Here is a 22,001-nt window from a genome sequence, read left to right on the forward strand (position 1 = left end):
CAGTCTGTCGTGTGTGTGTGTGTTACTGGGACGGTTCTGACTTTGTTGGTTAATGTTTGACTTCAGGGCAAGGACTGATCATTGCAACAGACAGCGAGATTGAGACTGGGAAGGTTATGGAGGGGGGATGGATTAGACTCCAATGGTAGTGTTTTGACTGGATGCCTTTGATTGACGCCTGACGTCAGGCGCTGGTACCGCCCCTCGTCAATGTCTACAAGCCGCAGCTCCCAAAGTCCAGCCACTATTCCACCGGGAAAGAGCAATCTAAAGCGAAGCTCCACTCGGCAGGGTTATAACAAGAACAGAATGGCCTGGACTGTACAGTTAACCGCCTGCGCTCTGCTTCTCGGGATTGTTGCAGCATTTTATAATTCCAAAGTCCATCCGCCCAACCAAGGTAAGTTTGCGATGGAAGCGTATGTGTCTCCCGGAGTGAAGGAGCAGAACTTGGGATATGGAACTTGTACCGTGGGGCACGGATTTACACCCTAACTAGACCCAAAGTGCGATCGGATCCGCTGGTGAAAGGTTGGACAGGATCAGTGAGAAAGTAACAGGCAGATGTTAAAGTCTGGGTGTTAAAGTCGATTCGGACCTGCTCGCGGCATGTTCACCGGCCGGATCTGCTCCTCACCCTTCGTTACCTCACCTTGTTTCCAAGTATCGCTAACAAACTTGTGTTTAGAAAGGCACTTCCCTACCACGGGCTCGCGAATCCGGCCAATTCGACTGACTTGCGTTTTAGGCGTTACACAAAGTGTTTCCAACCCCCTCAGCGGGCGATGGGCCGAATTGTGAGGGTGCTCCCATCTCTGCCAACAGGCTGTGAATCAGCAGGGACTGCCCCAAATAGCCGGTTGGTTCCCACAGTGTGTGTGTGACAATTACAGCTCACAGCCGTGCCGGCTGCAATGGTGCGGATGTCTTTAAAAGATGCCTTTAGTTACCGCAGTGAACACATTGAACACTGGCCGGCCAAAGCTATGATAACAAACAGCGGAGATCTTTACCGGCTCTTTAAATAAAGAATGCAAGTTTCGGCGGCATGAGAAACACAGAGTGTCAGTTGAGCATTGTATTGTAGCATTGGAACTGGGTCAGGTTCAGATTGTAATCTGAATGAGAATGATTTTAATTTACTTAAAAAAATGCACTTTTTTCAAACCCATAACGTTGGGTGGTTGTAGACAACCCAGGTTAAATTGAAGGAAAGTGCTTTAATTGCGAGAATGGGTACAAAAGGCACAAGTTGTACGCTGCTGGCAGCCAGGTTTGTGCCGGCGCTTGTTAACATTCAAACCACGTATTTTCTCCTCTCTGAGCCTGCGATTGAGACCTTATTGTCCTCCCACAGTGTAATCCACGTTAGATTCATCCAAATGGATCTGGCGTGCAATTCGCAACACGCCTTTAGTGCAGAGGGGAAAGAAAGTGCCTGGCACTCAGTGACTGATCTCCCCTGTAAATCGGAGTGAGATGCCACTCACCAGAAGTTTGTGGGCACTTTCCAACAAATCCTTAAATAAGATTTATTAGTGTGTTTCGGGCTCTCTAACACAACCTGATAACCATCGCGGATAACATTCAAAGCCCGTTGAACCCTTGTAAAAACACTGCTGGCTTGGAGCAGAATCCCAGCGAGTCACCCCCACCACCACCGACAACAATGTCTACACAATTCGGTTTTTGTTTAAAGCGAACTGAGGTGATCTTTCGCAGAGAAGCTTTGAAGGCAAAAGCGCTGCTCTTCCTCTCCCCATCTCCTGCCCAATGGAGGCGAGTGCTGTGCTCTTTACCTGGCTGAGTGTTGAGGCGAATGCTGCATGTGTGTATGTGCACTGCAGACAGCACTGACGCCGCTCCATCTCGTGTCTCTGCAGCTCCCGCATTGCCACTAAAATAAACCAATAAAGCTGGGACTGCCCGTCATATTATTTTGCTTTCATTCATATAAAAAGTATTAATCCCTCCAATCGCGCAGATTTTACGGATTATTCGCCCTCAATCTTGCTGAACACTGCTATACAATCGGAAGTCCCGAGTTTATAGCCAGTGTAGTAATTACTGGGAATTTCAATTCAATTACATTTCAAATATAATGTAAATATATCTCCACCAATATCAGTCGATTCATGTCCCACTCCAGTAACCAGACATGATATTAAACAGCGTCGATAAAACCGACTTCCAATAGTACAATGCAGAGCATTAGTTTGCTGCTTTCATTTCTTTTGAAATGCTTTGCACGATTTAGTGACAATTAAGCAGTGCTGGCTGAAGCAAGCTGGAAATATGCAGTTAGAGTGACATTTTACACATAGGGGCAAGTTCAGGGAGAGCCTTTCTATAACTGCTGCACTTTTCCCTCCTAATGGGCTGTCTTTCCTCCCAACAGTGATTATTTTGGATTCCCGGTCTGTCCAAGGCGAGCTGGGGTGGGAGGCCTTCCCTTCCGAAAACGGAGTGAGTATTCAAACTTGAACTATCACTATCCGATTCTCAGCTAATGGGGGCATTTTCAGCAGATTGCGGCGGGAAGGTCAGGTTTCCGCACGGCTCCCATGAACTGAATTGCTCTTTGTGAGGGGAAACTATATACTCCCATCGGAAAACACCAGCCAGCAGAATTGGACACCGAAAGGGCAGGGGTAAAGGGGAGATAGTTAAGTAGAAAACGGATAAGATCATTTTTAGCGGTCACATGATTGAAAAAGCCACTTTAGCTGTCAAGAGCAACAAATGTGGGGAGCTATTGTGCAGAAACTCGGGGCGGTGTCAGAGTACAAGGTGCAATGGTTAGATTATTGAAACTGCCAGAACACCCAGGGAAAGTCCTTTCACAGACAGAAGATACCCAGTTGCTATTTCCACAGTTTAGTGAAGGATTTAGTAAGGATTGCAATTAGCAGAAGGTGTCTGGCCAGCCTGGCGTTAGGTGAGGGTGGAGAGGGATTCCATTCCCAGACAGGAATACAACCATCCCTCGGGACGCGGCCGGGCCGAGGAGCAAGATCTGAGAGAGAGGTCAGCAAAGTGGCTGTTTTTTGAGGATTAACGGGAAAAGCTGAAGTGCTGTTGGAGATGCAATCGGAGCCTGGTGCAGCGGGAGGGATCACAGTCTCAATTTCCAGATAAGTGAAAGATGTCAAAACACCAGGAAACGCGCGGCGGAGATTCCTTGCCAGTGACAGGGCATCTTCCCAAGGCCGCTAACCTGCAATTGCAACTTTAAGCAAGACCTGGCGTCTCTGCAATCAACTGCCTGCTCCTGGCGCCTAAAAATCGACTTATTTTCTTTCCAATTTCCCTTCAACATAAAACAAAATATAATGAAGACATGTATTAAACAACTGTTTGCATCTAGGTCGTTGCCCGGTATATCTTTTGAAGTAGAAATATAATGAAGGTTCGTCAGTCAATGTTATACCAAACTAAACATACACGTACACTGGATGCCTTGCATCTACAATGGGAATTACATTACTGAGTAATTTAATTCGAATTTATATAGATTCACGAAATAGTAAAGATTGAGGGAAAGTTTGATCGGGATTGGATGGCTGGTGTGAGCTAAATTTGGGATTGATATCTCCTGTGCACTGTGTGCATTGGCCATTTCCCGGGGTACAGATTGATTGACCGCTCGCTGACAGAGTGGAGAGTATGCACATCCAACACCCATTGTCCGTGAGGGTCCCCCATTCACTGACCATTTTTTTTGCGGGGGGGGGGGGGGGGGCACAGCAGCTTCACCTCAGTGGCGACCAGGCAGGCTTCCCCTCAAAGGTCACGGATTGCAGAGACAGAGGTTTCTCATCCCATCCACAAGCGGCCCGCAGGGACCTGAGGTGGAGTGTGTAAATGATGGGAGTCTTGAGTGAATTGATACCAAGAGTCAGGGTTCGGGTTTGATTGGCGGGTCATTCAATTAAACCTGTCCAGGGCGATATCTGGCGACGAGGAAGACTCTTATTTACAAAACGGAGTTTAATGTTGGAACGCTTTCCATTTAATTGAAAGATTAGTTGCTTTCATAACATGCACTAGAGTTCTATTTATAAACCGTTGTGAAAAATTAAACAGCCCCTTGCTTCTCCGCCGCAAAAAGTGCACTTGAAGCATTTATTTTCTTCCTCCTGGTGCAGGTTTTATTACAATGTGGTACGCAGGGAACGAGCCTGCACTTGCATTTGTTTTGAAATATAAGCTCGAATAACATTCTCACATAATTTGCAACAATAAACACCGACAGGGTGTACATTGCTAGGCGGGATTGACAATAAACAACATACTGTTTGGAATTATAAATGTACCTTTTGTTTAAAAAAATGACAGTGCTTAAAGTGAATTAATAGGGGACGGCGAAGCAGCACAGTGACTTGAATTCCCTACATGCAGTCACAGCAGTTGATGGAGGCAGTGGCCCAGGGCAGAGACACAGCCCTAGCGTGGAACTTCATTTAAAGCCAGCTTAGAATTCGACTTTATCTTTTAGTCACTAGCAAAGGTTTGCGCGGATAAATTAAACCCCGGACCCCGATCTCCCGGGAGTTCAGAATGACGCGGTGGTCATTGAATCTTTATTAATTCCCAAGCAAGTCAAGGTAATGACCGAGATATTATGGGCCTGACATGAGGATTTATGTGCTGGGAAGATAGCAGGTGCAGCTCCCGGTCTCCACTTTCTTTAATTAAACGTAACCAGCCACAGTAACAAATGTGGAGTGAAAGGTTTTACTCAGCCTACAGTTAAATACGGTCGAACTCCCTCCTTCACTCGACGCTACACAAAGAACTCATATTTTCCCATTTAAAATAAATATGTGTGGAGTGATTTTGAATGTGAACGTGTATATCCTGTTGAATAATAAGGCAATTAAAAAAAATACATTGCTGGATTTGACTTTATACATTTATAACTAGCTTAGGATCCAATTTTTACAGGGTTCAGTACAACATCCAAAAGGTAGATTGGCTCCATCCACCATAAATTCCAACTCATCTGTTTGCATCCTGTACCCCCTCACCCCTGTTTGTGCCATTGGCTCACTGTTCCCCAAATCCATCCCAGCCTTGTCCCACCCTACTTCTGCAGCCTCCTGCAGTATGCCTCAATTCACATCCTCTGCAGTTCCAACTCCGGCTTCTCACACATTCCCCCCCCTTATTTCTGCTGCACCAGTCACTTGGCCCTCAGGAACTCACTCCCTAATCCCTCTGCATTATTGGCCTGGAAATATCGGTGTGAGGCTTGCCGCCTGTACGCCTCCAAATCGCAAAAAAACTCCACACATACCTTGGGTCTCCGGAGCTTCGGACTGTTGCGGTCCTGCGCCTGTAGGCATACGCCTGCATAAAGGTCCACGCCAAGACCTGCAGGCATATGCCTGCATAAAGGCCCACATATCACAGGGGCGCATGCAGTTCGCAAGCATCCCTGGGATCACATGGGCCAGGCCAACCAACGACAAAGGGGGGAGTCCCATTATGCTTATGGATATACCATTTAAATACAGAATCCCCATAAGCATAATAGAAATCACCTACAAATACAATTTCACAGCACTGAAATAAAAATAAATGATCACAGCTTCAAAATTAATTAAAGTACCATTTAATTAAACATTTTAATAAAAATTAAATTTTTTGAAAAATAAATAAGCATTTTTAAATGGCACAAAAATAACAAACTAATTTTAAATGTAATTGAATGTTTAAATCATTTCAAACATTTTATTTTAACATTTATTTTAACCCTCATGCTGGTAAAAGAAGGCCTTACGCCTGCTTTTACCAGGCATAAGGGTTTGGTGGGTATTCGCTGGGCAGCAGCAATAGCCCAACTCTGCGCCATCGAAAGTGAATTTACAGCAGATACCGATGATCTGTCAAGGAGAAAGTTGACAGATCGCAAGTTCCGGGTTTTTGCACATGTGCATCGCATGCGGAAATTTGCGGGGTCATTCACAGCACTTACGATAGATCCTTTAAATCCTGGGCCATTATTTCTCTCTCCATCTTCAAGAGCCTTCTGAAAGCCTATCTCTTTGACCATCAGTCATTTCCCTGAATGTTTTATTGCTATTTGGCATCTGCCTTGCCTTCATGAAGCATCTTGGGATGTTTACTTCATTAAAGGCACTATACAAATGCATGTAGTTGTTAAAATGCTCACTTCAACCAACACCACTTATCATCCATCTTTACTGCATATACACTAAACAGAATTAGACAAGCCTTGGGGGATGCAGATAAGTGCACTTCCTTGCTGTAGACATTCCTTCAAAAACTTACATTTTATATTAATCAATGAAGTTAAACCGCATTCCACAATAATATGTACACATGGAAGTAAAAGATGTCTGTTTTATTTAACAGTGGGAGGAAGTGAGTATCATGGATGAGAAGAATACTCCGATCCGTACCTACCAGGTCTGCAATGTGATGGCGGCAAATCAGAATAACTGGCTACGGACTGATTGGATCCCTCGTGAGGGAGCCCAGAGAGTTTACATAGAGATTAAATTTACCCTTAGGGACTGCAACAGTCTGCCAGGTGTCATGGGAACATGCAAAGAGACCTTTAATCTGTTTTATTTTGAGTCAAATAATGATAATGAGTGGTATATCTCAGAAAACCGGTACATAAAGATTGACACCATTGCAGCTGATGAGAGTTTTACACAAGTGGACATTGGTGACCGGGTGATGAAGCTGAATACTGAGGTCCGGGATGTAGGGCCCCTGACTAAGAAAGGCTTCTACTTGGCATTCCAAGATGTAGGTGCCTGCATTGCCTTGGTATCTGTCCGTGTTTTCTACAAGAAGTGCCCACTGACAGTACACAACTTGGCACAGTTTCCTGACACCATCACAGGTGCTGACACCTCATCCCTTGTGGAAGTGCGTGGTTCCTGTGTGAACAACTCTGAGGAGAAAGATGAGCCAAAAATGTATTGTGGTGCGGACGGAGAATGGCTGGTGCCCATTGGCAACTGCCTGTGCAACACTGGCTATGAAGAAGAGAATGGAGAGTGCCAAGGTAGGATACAATACTGTGTATTTGGACTAATTCCATTTAGGCTTTATACGTACATAATTTAATTAGTGATGGCACAATATGGTGTAAACAGGGATAATTAGCCGGTCCAGTGGAACATTATAGGACACATCAATGTGATTAACAATTCTGTCAGATCCAGGTGGTGTTTCTAGCATAACAGAACAGGCAAAAGTACGGAAAGCAAATGTCTTGTTTACAATTAATTTTGAGGACTTCATTTGCCCATGTCAAAAATTAGTGATTTTAAAAATTACATGTCATCATTCACAAAGGAATCTAAGTCAAACCTGCATCAATTGTCTTATAAATTAATATAGTACACCCCAACATAATTAATATTTAGAACTTGGATTGAATACCTATTTCAATGCCAATGATAATGTCATGGGGCCTGCATCCAATTCCTTGATGTAACCCTGTATTGTTTGTAAACAACACTTCACTGGTCATGATGATGTCATATTGTCTACTGCCCCAACACTGCACCATTCAAAAGGACACATCTTACAATGCTTGTTTAGTCCCTCTATACCTTTGTTAAGCTGAAGCAATTGCAAAACTAAAACTAGAACAGCAAAGCTTTACAAGTGATTTATTTTCAAATTGCCACAATATCCTCGGTGTTAGATTGCAGTCAAGGTAGAATGCTGTTTAAAGTCCCTCAAAATCAACTTGGTATACTGAAGTAATAATAAGTTGGTAAGGAACCATTGCTGCAACTTTCCTGTTGAGTTTTCATTGTAGTTAATGTGTCTAAAGGCAAGTGTAAAACCAAAGTGACTTCCCATTGGAAGCAATAAAGTAAACATGGTATTGATTCAGTTTTAATAGAGGCTTTAAATTGGGAAAAATTTTACACTCAATTCAGCAGGAAGTAATTTGGTTTCTGCTAAATAAAAAACATACAGGATGTGACCCGAAAATCGATAAGAAATGGCATGAAACACAATTTTACTGGAAATAATCTAATTTTAGGAATCGTTGGAGATTTTTTTTTGATTGTGAACTGCTAACATAAGAAACATAACATAACAGTCTTGGGCAGAGCATAATTCATTTGTGTATATGGTAAAATTACATTTTAAGCAGCTGGCAAACCATAAAATCACAAAGCGTCTGTTGCATTAGTTTAACAGTGTTAATTAGAAGTACTATATTTTCTTATGTACTTATTGCCGTTAAACATTTCTACGTTCCCCTTTCCCAAAGGTAGTATTATGCTAATTTCTCTGCATTTTCAGTGTGAAAAAAGAAATGTAAGCTATCTTTTAAATATGTATTGCCTTTATGTTATCTGTCTGGTATGGTCATACCAAGGGTACTCAAGAGTTCAAGATATGTAACAAAATGGGTCCTCATTGGGTTGTCTTGATTAATGGCACAATAACAGTTTTTTTCTCTTTTTTTAGCTCTGTGTCCAAGTTTGGTACAGCTAATTACATTGCATTGTTCCAAAAAGAGCCTTAGACTGATGGTAGGACAGCCTCCTAATAAATCCTTGAGTATAACCAAAAGCCTCAGTGAGTGACCAAGTCCAGATCACTCGTAATTCTTGGCGCAGCTACAGCACAACCAGAATTAGTCATTTGATCCATTTTTTTTGTAACCACGTTATCATTTGTAAAGGATGGATCAAAATAGTGTGTTTCGTTTGGTGATCTAGTGATAAATTTCCCCCTATTTTCAGAACATTCATTCCAGTTTTTACTAAACAAAAAAAAAACAAGTAAAATAAGTTTTATTGAGAAGTGACACTTGGGGCATTATTCAATATTTTATGACTTTATTCATATTGAAATCACTTTTAAAGCACTGCGGCTGCATTCGTTTGGTCAAGAAAAGTCAGCTAGGTTAAGTGTAGTCAAATAACAATGCACATTCCTGAAAGGCTATGGGTCATTTTCTTATCTTCCATCTTGAATCTGAAGTTTATTTTTTTAATAAAGTAAATAGATTATCGTCTTTTGCAAATGTAAAAATCCACCTTTGCTGTGACAGAACTGACAAGGTGTCACAGTATGGAATCAGGATCCCCACCCCCCACCCCCGCTTTACCCCCGCCCCCCACCCCCCCCCGTTTGATTCAAATAACACTGACTGCGTTGGAGTCTTTGTGAATAGGAACTGCCCCTATTGTTTTTGCATAGGAGAACTCTGAGGGAGCAATTATGGAGCAGGGGTCAAGGGTCACTTACTTCCTCATCCATCTTCCTCCTGTCATTGGGGGTCAGCTTTAGATTGATTAAGATCTCATGGTGTGACAAAGGCCTGGCAACCAGCAGTGGTGGGTGCTTATTGTTATTGCAGTCACCAACGCTGGTCATCTGCTGGGGCCTGGGACCACATAGGACAGAATTACATTTCCTCTTCCAGTTGTCACCTTAGCAGAATGTGTTAATACTTGAAAGAATTGAAAGATTGGAAGGGACGTATCTGAGGTTTCAAAGTGACAGACGGGTATTGTCTGTGCCACCTGCAAGTTCATATGAAAGGGGCAATGATGTCTGACAGACTGCTTGTACGACAGCAAATAGAAGAGAGTCCAGTGATATCATTGTGTCACTGATCACATATTATGGAAAACTAAGCAATATTTTTTTTAACAAAAGCTAAGAAAATAACTCAAAAATTACATTTTGAAATGTCACAACTTTAGCATTTGTTGCAACACAAACATTCCCTGGAAGTCAACTCGTGGTGTTGCAATGCAATTTACAGAGCAGAATTCTACATGATTTATTGTGGAGCCAGTTCAGAAACTCCCCATTAATTCCTCTTTAATTATTGCCCCATTTAGATAACCGTCAGGTTGAAGGAAATCTCTTAATTATGATGCTGCATTGTGTGGGTTTTATTAGTCCAAAGAAAAAAAAATAATGTTGTAATATTGATACGGTATTTGTCCTTTACTGAGGGAGAGCTAGGCTTTATAACCTTGAGTAAAATAAACTTGTTCTTTGAGAGCATGTTTACTACTTGTTTTGACATGTTAGCAACTTTAAATCATCTAAAATGAAATTGCGCAAGTCACAAATGTGGGTCTGCATCATTTCTGAGCAGCGATAGAATGGTACCAGTGTACAATAACGTACAATTATGGTTGAATTAGGGAATGAGTAATCGATGGCGAACAGGTTTTGTAAGCAGCACTTACACAAAAAGACAATAAATGCAGTTTTCAATTGAATATTCGAACATTCTTAAAGGGGCATTCTTCAGCAAATCATTTTGTTTGCATTTAAAAAGTCATGTTTGCAGCTTTTGAAATGATCACGTATAACTTGTGTTCGATCTTATGCTGAAAATAAGTTGCAGCTCTCAAGGTCTGCCTTTCTCTTCTGTGCCTCAGCTACTCACTGGACACATTTGCTGATATGTAGGTGAAGCTGCAAATTGCTTTTTCATAATTGTGTTATTTTCTTTAAAGGGACTTGCACATTTCTGTCTCTTTAAAACATGCTTTTGAAACATTTAGAAATACTATTTTATAAACAATTCAACATCTCTGCCTACCACTTAGATTTAAGAGATGACCATGCAGAATATAATCACTTTTTAATGTGTAAATTAAATATTCTTAATTGTGCTTAGTAAATTATCAGAAGAGAGTAGACTTTACTTATATTATTAATGTAAATTTGGGGTAAAAATAAATAGAATTTTTGCTCATTGAAACTGCCTGTATTTACCAAGTGATGGCGGTTCAGGATTCAAGACGTATGTCAGATTTCATAACCAAGCTAATGCAGTGACTGACTGCAATTTTAAAATGCTGTAAGCTGAAAAACATCCTTCTGAACTCAGTACGTGGGATTCACATGTAGAACACTTGTGTTTTACTGTCAATCAATGCTGAAAGATCAACATGATCTTTCTCAATGTCATCATCATACTGACATTCTCCCCCATTCATCTATTCTGATGAATGAACATTGTCAACTGGCCAGCCAGCTTTCTCTTGTATGTATCAGCGTCGTCATTTCTTACACCGTATTATGCAAAATAATACATCCCATTTCCTACCTCACAAAGGAAAGGAGCTTTGCAAATTGTGGCTAAAACACTCACACAGAAGATGAATGCAACTTGGAGACTATCTGTATATAGACACATTGGGGTCGATTTTAACTCGGGACACGATTGGGAGGGGGGGCACCCAGAATTCTGAAAGCTCGCGAGGACAGGACATTAAAGCGGCTGGGACACATTTACCGTTGATTGGAGGGCAGGTTGGATGATTGTGTTAGCAGCAGGCCGTGAGCTCACCTATTCTGCCAGGAATCCTGGACCACTATTTAAAGGGGGAATCCACCTCATAAAGGGAGGTTGCATTCATTCAATGCAAGCCCTGTTACTGACTTGTACAATCCAGTTTCTGCTTCTTGGAGATGGCAGCAAAGAGGAGTAAGTTTGCTCCCAGGTTTTCTGATACCTCCCTGGATGTGTTACACGCAGCAGCAAGGGCAAGGTGGGACGTGCCATTTCCACAAAGTGGCAAGAGAATGTATAACAGCTGCTTCTTCTTTCATATGATAGTAGCAAAGCAAATCAAATGTCAATATCTAAGTTGGATATCCAGTCCAAAGCTTCCAGTGTAACAGTCCAAAGGTCCAACAGCATCAACCAGGATTGCCTGATTGGAGATGGCAGAGGAAGTTAGAAGCAGGGGAATCACCCTGAGGATCTGGAAACAGGGCTGGATTTAATGATCTCAGTAGATCAGGAATAGTCCAAACACCTTCTCCCTTCCCAATCTCTTGCATTGCCCCTGTTCATAATCCCTCTCCTCCCTCCTCGACCATTCAGACCAATCGTCACACCTGCATTACTCCCCTCACCACCAACCGAAATGGCACACTCTTACCACCTCTCCTAATGTACTCTCACCCGCTGCTTGCTGCCTTCACTGTTTCCATTAATGACATGCTCTTCTCACTTGCCCTTAATTGCAGAACCTGCACCTCCTCTTGGCACTGCTTCCTTAATTCACATTCAAGCCACTCACTTCCCACTCAACACAACACTATTCTCCTAGCATCTTGCTTCATTCCCTTCTCAGCTTCTCTACTAAATGCACAAGTCACGCACATATCTCCACTTGTCTTTACAATAGGCACACTGAGTACAATGTCTGAAAATGCGGAGGGGTCCACCTCTAGTATGAACAGAATTATCTCACATGGCATTTCTTATCTGCACCCTACACTCTTGGGAAGTGTGCCATTGCTATGAATCCCATGGCCCTCTCATTGTGACTATTGTCATTCACTGGAAAGGAAATATACTGGCTCGCCTCTGCTGACTGCAAGATCCTTGAGATGTCCCCTGTAGCTGCCTGTAAGGAGTCTGAGGTATAAGAATTAAGAGCAGTGGTAATCTTGACAGCCACTGCTATTGCATGGCCACCTGGTCCACCATGCAGCAGGTCTTGCTGTAAGAGGCTGCAGAGGTCAGACACTATCTGATTGGACAAGTGCAACCTCCATTGGCACTGCTCTTCAGACAGGTTGTGAAAGGTGACCCTTGACCTGTAGACCCTATTGGTTGGGTAAGGCCTTCTGCAAACTGGTGCCCTCACCTGCTGCCTTTTGGAAGGGTCCAAGTGCAGCTGCTCCTGCATGTTGAGGACTGCTGCTGCTATTGCTCCTCCTCTTCCTGCACCTAGTACAGTGTGCCTAGAGCAGGATCCATCTTTGTCTGTTCCAGCTTCTTGAGAGTGAGTTGTCAGAAACCACTTCCATTCTAAGCTAAAGTGCCCAAAATAAAGAATTAGTCAACTGTCCGAACATTCCAAAGCCAACAAGCTCAGCTACAATCTGTTGCAACTGATTTGAGTGCCTGCAGCTTGTGGCCACTTGCAGTCCTGCAGCCAATACATTCTGCAGCCAATCCTGACAAGTTTCCCCTAACAGGCTGGCTGAAGCACCTCTGCTTTTTGTGTTAAGATGGCATTGGGGTCCCAATTACATAATAGGAGGCCGATTTGCAAAGTATTCGGCTGCGGGAAGCTCGGCTGACTTGAAAGTCTGGAAAGATAAAATGTCGCCAGGTGGGAATGGAGCAGCTTCGAATCGGTAAGTTGAGTTGGAGGATTTTAACCCCTCCCACAATACATTCCTGCTTGGGGGTTGGTGGCAGTTAAAATCTGCAACTCTGAGTATTTTCATGCGCACTGCAACCAAAATTTATCCGTTGTAGCTTTTCTCCATAGTCCCTTTGTGTAAATTTGATTTCCACTCCAGACTACCATTCTGCACACTGCTAGAGGTATTAGTTGTTTATATGTGACATATACAGAGCTTCATCTGAACTGCTCTTGTGTTGGATCTTAATTATTCACATCGCAATTTTCATCTTTGAACAGTTGCGCTGAAGATTTTCGATTAACTTCCTGCATTTTGAACATTATATTTGTTAATCACTGTTAACTATGGTAAAGATGAGGACCAAAATGTGGCAAGCAAAACCTAATAACCTTATAAGTAAGTCTTAATTTTATTTTGCTGCTACATATCTGGCAGACAAAGGGCAGTATTATTGCTTACTTTAATGATGCAGATAATCCAATTTGTTTTACTGGTTCCAAGTTAAATGCAATAACTAACAACCGTGCTCCTTGAGGACTATAAAGCATTCTTGTTAACAGTTACTTTAATTTATGGGCAATGGAAGATCAAACATCTCAACCATACACGGTACAGGAAAAAAAACATAATGAATCTTGCTGCAAACTGTTTCTCACTGGTAGTTTAGTAACTATTGATGTCCAGAATAAAGTTCGAAAGTGAAAGAGGCTTCAGCAACAAAAACAAATGCCACTAATGTTTTTGCCTGGGTTTTTCTAGACCATTTTTCATGGTTTGTTTCTGTGAATAGCAGGAGCATCACAGAGACTGTCCAGTGTAGAGTGCCAAGTGTTGTTTTGACAGTCTGATCCCCTGCCGTTTGCCATTTGACTGTGTTCTGACATGGCTCCAGATCGTCTCTTTGTTTCTTTCAGCTAAAGGGGTCAGAGGCTAACAGAAAACTCATTTTTTCCCCACCGATGATAATTCTGGAAATGGGCAAATATTCAATTCTTACATTTCAGATTTAATTAAGCCGGAACTCAAACTTAAATATCTGTCTAGATTTAACAGACAATGTCTATGCACAAATTTATTTTTGTAGCGATTGCAAAATAATTTTTTAATATCTTACAGGTTTGATTTTTTAAAATTAGGATTTGATTCCAAACTTGAGCGGTCATTATGTTAGAGTTCAAATTACAAAATTAACATTGGCCCTTTTTTGCTCCATTGTGGGTTAATGATGACACTGTTCCTGCTCATTTTGATTAACAAATTACTGCAATTAAGGTTCTTATTGTGCCTAACTTAATTGAATTCCACCTCAACCTCAGACTTTCTTAAATATACAAAACCTAATTATAATTAATATTGCATTGACTAGCTCCTTATCATAAGTGATGTATTTTTAACAGGCTCCCATTTAAAATAGCTTTTTCTGTACTCTCATGGGGTTGTTCTGCTTGACATTGAAAGATGTTACAAAATAAAACAAAAGTCTTATTCTTTTTTGCTTTCTTGAGTAATAATACAAAAAAATAATGATTTGTAAACAAATTGTCAAAGACTGCAGCCAGTGAACTTGACAGTAGAATGTGTTTGTTTGAAAATAAGCGCACTCCCGTTGAAAAAGACATCCCAGCTTTGAAAAATGTCTCATTTTGAAGCGTGCCAGGATGGGAAAGTGATTAATGCAGTCGCTAAGCAAATTAGCATGTCAAAAGCTTTGAATCAATACCAGTACTTTTTGTGCGAGATGCAGCGGGAAAAGCCTGAGAAGCACCAGGAAGCTCTTGACAGCCGTGCCAATGCCTAAAAGAGGCCGTCGATGGTGATGCACACATGGAAAGCTTCATCTAGCAGTGAGGCTAATCCCAAAAAATGACCAGAGCAGATTAGTTGAAAACTACTTCAAAGAACCTAATTGCCACAACAACACAAGGTGGAGATATCGAGAAAGGTGTAGAAAACAATTGGTGCTAAGTATATAGCCAACACTACATATATTTTCTATTAAACATTTACTCCACCCATTTTTTGTAGTGCAGAAAGAATTAAACAAGACCAATCCTCAACAAAGAGCTAGACGTATTAATATTTAGTAGTTCTGGTACTGGGCAAATATTCAATTCTTATATTTCAGATTGAGTCTGAATGCAAACTTATAAATCTGTATAGATTTGACAGACAATGCTTCAGCACAAATTTATTTTTGTAATGACTGAAAAATCTTTCATATTTGATTTGCTGAACCTTTCTTTTGGCGATGGTCATGTATTTGTACCACAATGTTGCACCAAACTGTTCATTTCAGTTGACTTAAGTATACCACATTTAGTTGGCAGCAGCTAACTTTCGTATTATTGTGGCATGCATGAATACCACAAAACTTCCTCTCTGCAAGCTTTTTGTGAGCTGAATGCGTCACTTAGTGATACACTCAGTTAGCCTCCTCAGCAATGTAACTTGGACAGTGGGAACATAGGCCCTGTGCTCGCTGACCTACATTGGCCCCCGGTCCATCAAAGCCTCATTCTAAAAAATTCATCCATAAAATGTTGAAATCCCTCTATGGCCTTGCCCCTCCCTATCTCTGTAATCTGTTCCAGCTATACAGCCCTGAGAGAACTCTTCATTCCTCCAATTCTGGCCTCTTGTGCATCCCCCATGTCCTTGACCCCATCATTTGCAGCCATGGCTTCAGCCGCCTTTACCCCTAGCACTGGAATTCCCTCCCTAATCTTCCTCGTCTCTCTACCTCTCGCTCCTCCTTTACGACGGTTCTTAAAACCACCCTTTTCACCAAGCTTTTGGTCACCTGTCCTAATGTCTCCCTCTCTGGCTCAGTGTCAATTGTTGCTTGATAATGCTCCTGTGAAGCACTTTAGCAGGTTTTACTGCATTAAATATGCTATATAAATGCAAGTTGCTCTTGTTGCATGTGTTGAAACTGAATGATGTTTCCAGAGTTTACTGGAGTAGTGACTATTATACCAGTGACATCTGTGAATTTGAAGAAGTTATTCATTTAAATTTGTGTTTTTTGAGTCATAGACTCATAGAAATTTACAGCACAGAAGGAGGCTATTTGGCCCATCGTGTCCATGCCGGCCGACAAAGAGCTATCCAGCCTAATCCCACTTTTCAGCTCTTGGTCCATAGCTTTGTAGGTTACGGCACTTTAAGTGCACATCCAAGTACTTTTTAAATGCAATGAGGGTTTTTGCCTTACCACTCCTTCAGGCAGTAAGTTCCAGACCCCCACAACCCTCTGGGTGAAAGAAATTCTGGTTATTGACCCCTCTGCGAAGGAGCATAGATCCTTCCTATCCACTCTATCTGGGCCCCTCAGAATTTTATACACCTGAATTAGGTCTCCTCTCAGCCTCCTTTGTTCCAAAGTAAACAACCCAACCTATCCAATTTTTCCTCATAGCAAAATTGTCCAGTCCAGGCAACATTCTCGTAAATCTCTTTTGTATTCTAGTGCAATCACATCCTTCCTGTAATGTGGTGACCAGAACTCTAGCTGTGGCCGAATTCGTTTTTTATACAGTTCAAGCATGGCCTCCCTGCTCTTATATTCTATGCCTTAGCTAATAAAGGCAAATATCCCATATGCCTTCTTAACCACCTCATCTACCTGTCCTGCTACCTTCAGGGATCTGTCAACATGCTCCAAGGTCCCCCTGTTCCTCTACTCTTCTCAGTATCCTACGATTTATTGTGTATTCCTTTGCCTTGTTAGCCCTCCCCAAATGCTTACCTCACACTTATCTGGATTGAATTCCATTTGCCACTGTTCTGTCCACCTGACCAGACCATTGATATCTTCCTGCAGTCTATAGCTTTCTTCCTTCATTATCAACCAAACGTATACAGGTGTGATGTCCGAAATTCGGGACGTCTTTGTCTGGGCCGAGGTAGGTAAGGTAGGGGAGGGGAGAGGTTCGGTCGGTCAGGCCACTGGACATCAGGGGGGGTTGGTTGGGCCGCCACAGGTCGGTGAGGTCGGTCGGGCCGCGGGAGGTCGGGGTGAGGCCGCAGGAGGTTGGAGCGAGACGGTGGGAGGTCGGGCCAAGGCGGGGGGGGGGTGGGGAGTTGGGCGGGGGGGGGGTGGGGAGTTGGGCGGGGGGAAGGTCAGGGCAAGGTGGGGATAGGTCAGGGCGAGGTGGGGGGAGGTCAGCCGAGGCCGGGGGGGTGGGGGGGTCGGGTGGGGGGTAGGTCGGGGGGAGGTTGGGCCGAGGCCGCAAGAGGTCAGGGCGAGGCGGTAGGAGGTTGGGCCAAGGCTGCAGGAGGTCAGGGCGAGGCGGGGGAAGGTCGGGCCGAGGCGGGGGGGGGAGGCCGTTTCGGGGCGAGGAGGGAGGAGGGTCAGGCCGAGGCGGGGTGGGTGGGGGCTTGGGTCGAGGAGGGGGGAGGCGTCAGGCGGGGGGAGGTCGGGCTGCAAGAGGTCGGGGCAAGATGGGGGGAGGTCGGGCTGATGTGGGGGGGCGGTTGGGCAGGGGGAGGTTCGGGCGAGGCAGGGCCAAGGCGGGGGGGAGGTCAGGCCGAAGTGAGGGGGAGGTCCGGTGCGGGGGGACGTCAGGGCGAGGTGGGGGGGAAGGTCAGGGCGAGGCGGGGGGAGGTCGGGGCGGGGGGAGGTCGGGCGAGGCGGGGGGAGGTCGGGGCGAGGTGGGAGGGAGGTTGGGCGAGGCGGGGGGAGGTCGATGCGAGGCGGGGGGAGGTTGGGGCGAGGTGGGGGGGTCGGGGCGAGGCGGAGGTCGGGGCAAGGTGGGGGGAGGTCGGGGCGAGGCGGGGTGGAGGTCGGGGCGAGGCGGGGGGAGGTCGGGGCGGGAGGAGGTTGGGGCGAGATGGGGGGAAGGCGGGGGGAGGTCGGGGCGAGGTGGAGGATCAAGGCGAGGCGGGGGGGAGGTGGAGGCGGGAGGAGGTCTGGGCGAGGAAGGGCGAGGCGGGGGGAGGTCGGGGCGAGGCGGGGGGAAGGTTGGGACCGTTGGGTCAGGGCGAGGCGGGGGTGGTCGGGGCGAGGCGTGGGTGGTCGGGTCCGGTGGAAGGTCGGGGCGAGGCGGGGGGAAGGTCGGGGCCGGGAGAGGTCGAGGCGAGGCGGGGGGAAGGTCGGGGCCGGGAGAGGTCGAGGCGAGGCGGGGGGAGGTCGGGGCGAGGCGGGGGGAGGTCGGGGCGAGGCGGGGGGAAGGTCGGGGCCGGGGGAGGTCAGGGCGAGGCGGGGGGAGGTCGAGGCGAAGCGGGGGGAGGTCGAGGGGAGGTCGAGGCGAGGCGGGGCGAGGCAGGGGGAGGTCAGGGCGAGGCAGGGGGAAGGTCGGGGCGAGGCGGGGGGAGGTCGGGGCGAGGCGGGGGTGGTCGGGGCGAGGCGGGGGGAAGGTCGGGGCCGGGAGAGGTCGAGGCGAGGCGGGGGGGGAGGTCGGGGCGAGGCGGGGGGAAGGGCGGGGGAGGTCGGGGCGAGGCGGGGGTGGTCGGGGCGAGGCGGGGGGGAAGGTCGGGGCCAGAGGATGTCGGGGCGAGGCGGGGGCAGGTCAGGGCGAGGCGGGGGGAAGGTCGGGGCCGGGGGAGGTCTGGGCTAAGCGGGGGGAGGTCGGGGCCGGGGGAGGTTGGGGTGAGGCGGGGGGGAGGTCGGGGCGAGGCGGGGGGAAGGGCGGGGGATGTCGGGGCGAGGCGGGGGGAGGTCGGGGCCAGAGGATGTCGGGGCGAGGCGGGGGGAGGTCGGGGCGAGGCGGGGGGAAGGTCGGGGCCGGGAGAGGTCGAGGCGAGGCGGGGGGAGGTCGGGGCGAGGCGGGGGTGGTCGAGGCGAGGCGGGGGGTCGGGGCGAGGCGGGGGGAAGGTCAGGGCTGGTGGAGGTCGAGGCGAGGCGGGGGGAGGTCGGGGCGAGGCGGGGCTGGTCGGGGCGAAGGTCGGGGCCGGGGGAGGTCGAGGCGAGGCGGGGGGAGGTCGGGGCGAGGCGGGGGAAAGGTCGAGGCGAGGCGGGGGAAAGGTCGAGGCCGGGGGAGGTCGAGGCGAGGCGGGGGGAAGGTCGGGGCCGGGGGAGGTCGAGGCGAGGCGGGGGGAAGGTCGGGGCCGGGGGAGGTCGAGGCGAGGCGGGGGGAGGTCGGGGCCGGGGCTAAGCGTGGGAAGGTCGGGGCCGGGGGAGGTCGGGGCGAGGCGGGGGTGATCGAGGCGGGGCCGGGAGGTGTTCGGTGCTGGGGGGTCAGGGCGAGGCGGGGGAAGGTCGGGGCCGGGGGAGGTCGAGGCGAGGCGGGGGGAGGTCGGGGCCGGGGCTAAGCGTGGGAAGGTCGGGGCCGGGGGAGGTCGGGGCGAGGCGGGGGTGATCGAGGCGGGGCCGGGTGGAGTTCGGTGCTGGGGAGTCAGGGCGAGGCGGGGGAGGTCGGGGCGAGGTGGGCAGAGGTCAGACAGTGGGGATTCGGGCAGGGGAGGTCGGGGTAGCGGGAAGTCAGGGCAGGGGGGGGTCGGGCCAAGGTGGGAGGAAGTCGGGCAGTGGAGGTTCGGGCCGAGGCGGGTGAGGTCGGGCCAGTGTCCGGATTCTGGAACATTCCAGAATACCGGATTTTGGACAACGCATCAGTATCACAAAAATCAAGGGACATAGTACTGAGCCCTGCAAAACCCAACTGGAAACATCCTTCCAGTCACAAAAACACTTATCGCCCATTACCCTTTGCTTCCTGCTTCTGAGCCAATTTTGGATCCAACTTGCTACTTTGCCCTGGATCCCATGGGATTTTACGTTCATAACCAGTCTGCCATGCGGGACCTTATCAAAAGCCTTGCTGAAATCCATATACACTACATCAAACACACCACCCTCATTGACCCTCCTTGTTACCTCCTCAAAAAATTCAAAATATGTTAGTCAGACATGACCTTCCCTTAACAATCCATGCTGACTGTTTGATTAATCCATGTCATTCTAAATGAAGATTTATCCTGTCCCTCAGAATTTTTCCCAATAATTTTCCCACCACCGAGGTTAGGCTGCCTGGCCTATAATTACTTGGTCTATCCCTTTCTCCCTTTTTAAACAATGGTATAACGTTAGCAGTCCTCCAGTCCTCTCGCACCACATTGGTCAGAGCCTCTGCTATTTCCTCTCTTGCTTCTCTTAACAGCTGGGGATACGTTTAATCTGGTCCTGGGGATTTATCCACTTTCAAAATGCTGAACCCCTTAATACTTCCTCTCTCACTATGTTTATTTAATCTAATATTTCATACTCTTCCTCTTTGATTGCAATGTCTGTATCGTCCCTCTCTTTTGTGAAACCAGAGACTAAGGCCCCGATATTGATGGAAGTCCCACCCACAGCCCCCGAGCTTCCGCCGGAAATGAAGTTTTTTTTCGGCGATTCCTTCGGTGCTGTCCGCCAGAAGGACCCCTGGGGAAAAGCTGGTCTGAGCTGGCTGTGAGTCGGGCTGCAGGGAGCTACTCTCAGAGTGCTACAGCGCTGCACATTCCGGGTATCATTCACATCCTGCAGCATTATCATAAATATTGAGGTGATGAACCTTAACCCGCCCAGAGAGAGTTCAGATATGTTACTCCCTATGACTCCGTTGAAAGGAAGGTGTGGTCGAGGAAACAACAATGAGTTGCGGAAGATGATGAAGGCTCAATGGAGATGCCTTGCAAGAGACCATTGGCCATTTCATGCGGAACCTATTTAGTGACTTGATGTGACTGCGCAGATGGTCTGAGCTTTTGCCAGAGTTATTATGAAAAAGTGATAAGATGTCAAGCGATGGCACATAGCTGCAACTGAAACTGAGAACCATACTCATGTCTTTCGGCTCCACACACAGGTTACCTTTATGGTTGAAAAGAGTACCGGGTTAAGTTGTAAGGATTCAACATGGTATGGGACAGTGAGTTCACTGTAACAAAATCTTTGAACGCTTTCAACATTGATCCAGATTGCATCTTTGTGCCCATTCAAAAAGATGACTTATTTTATTGTGAACTTCACTATAGGCCGAATGGCCTCTGCCAGGTTTGATCATTCAGATTTAGCCCATGTAATTTTGGTGTTGAAAAATGATATTGGAACAAAAGAAACCTGGAATGAGAAATGGCCAGTTTAGCCCATAAAATTCTAAAAAAAAATCAAATTCCATCTTGAAATATACTTGCAGTGTTGTTACTAACACTTCAGTCGAGTATAATAGTCGTTGTGTAAAATTTTAATGCTATGTTCATTTGTACTGTGGAAAAACACCTGGCAATATAATTATGGATTTTGTCCTTCCAAATCTGGGCTGTGTCTGGAGCATGAAGCCAAGAGCTGTATAACACTAAGCTGAATTATTGGTAGTTGCAGGCCTGTCACTGGTTGTGGTAGAGCTATTTGTGGTGATAAATAAAGGGGCACTTTTATATTTCACGAGACCTGTGAAAGTGCTGCTGGGTTCCCCAAGCAGACGTCCCACACAGCCATTGCCAGTCAAATGTAACACTCCTGGGGCTTGCTCAGAATGGTGACCTGGAAGACCCACCAAAAATGTTGCAGACAGTCTTCGTGAGCTGCAGTAGCATTACATGTGATTTGCAACCAGCTGCGCAGGAAACCAGAGTCGGGGGTCCCAGTGGCACCAATGCAGTTTAACGTTGCCTGAAAGGCAGCATATAGGAAACATTTTAGCAGAATATTGATCCTTAGTGACTTGAGTGTGATTTTTTTTAAATCCCAGACAGTGCATTGGTTCTAATAATTCTGGTGACAATATCTGTAACTGAACGGTTTCTAAAATTTGCAATGTTTTGGTTTTAAGCATAATTAAATAAATCATTTTGAATTGCTGCTACTTGTACTAGTTGTTTGCTGTGATTGGAGCTTGCTGCGTATAAATGCACAAAATCACAGCAGA

At 46.3% G+C, this 22,001-nt stretch overlaps 1 protein-coding gene across 1 annotated transcript in view; it reads left to right on the top strand.

The window, feature by feature from the left end:
• The first annotated feature begins 210 nt into the window (after positions 1–210).
• Positions 211–22,001, top strand: part of LOC139265961 (ephrin type-A receptor 4) — a 120,015-nt gene continuing 98,224 nt past the window's right edge. The window contains exons 1-3 of the mRNA XM_070883599.1: positions 211–400; positions 2,399–2,466; positions 6,382–7,045. Coding sequence (XP_070739700.1) covers positions 211–400; positions 2,399–2,466; positions 6,382–7,045 — 922 coding nt within the window. The remainder of the gene's footprint in view (positions 401–2,398; positions 2,467–6,381; positions 7,046–22,001) is intronic.

This window comes from Pristiophorus japonicus, chromosome 6, assembly GCF_044704955.1.
Source record: "Pristiophorus japonicus isolate sPriJap1 chromosome 6, sPriJap1.hap1, whole genome shotgun sequence".
Classification (NCBI taxonomy): Eukaryota; Metazoa; Chordata; class Chondrichthyes; family Pristiophoridae; genus Pristiophorus; species Pristiophorus japonicus.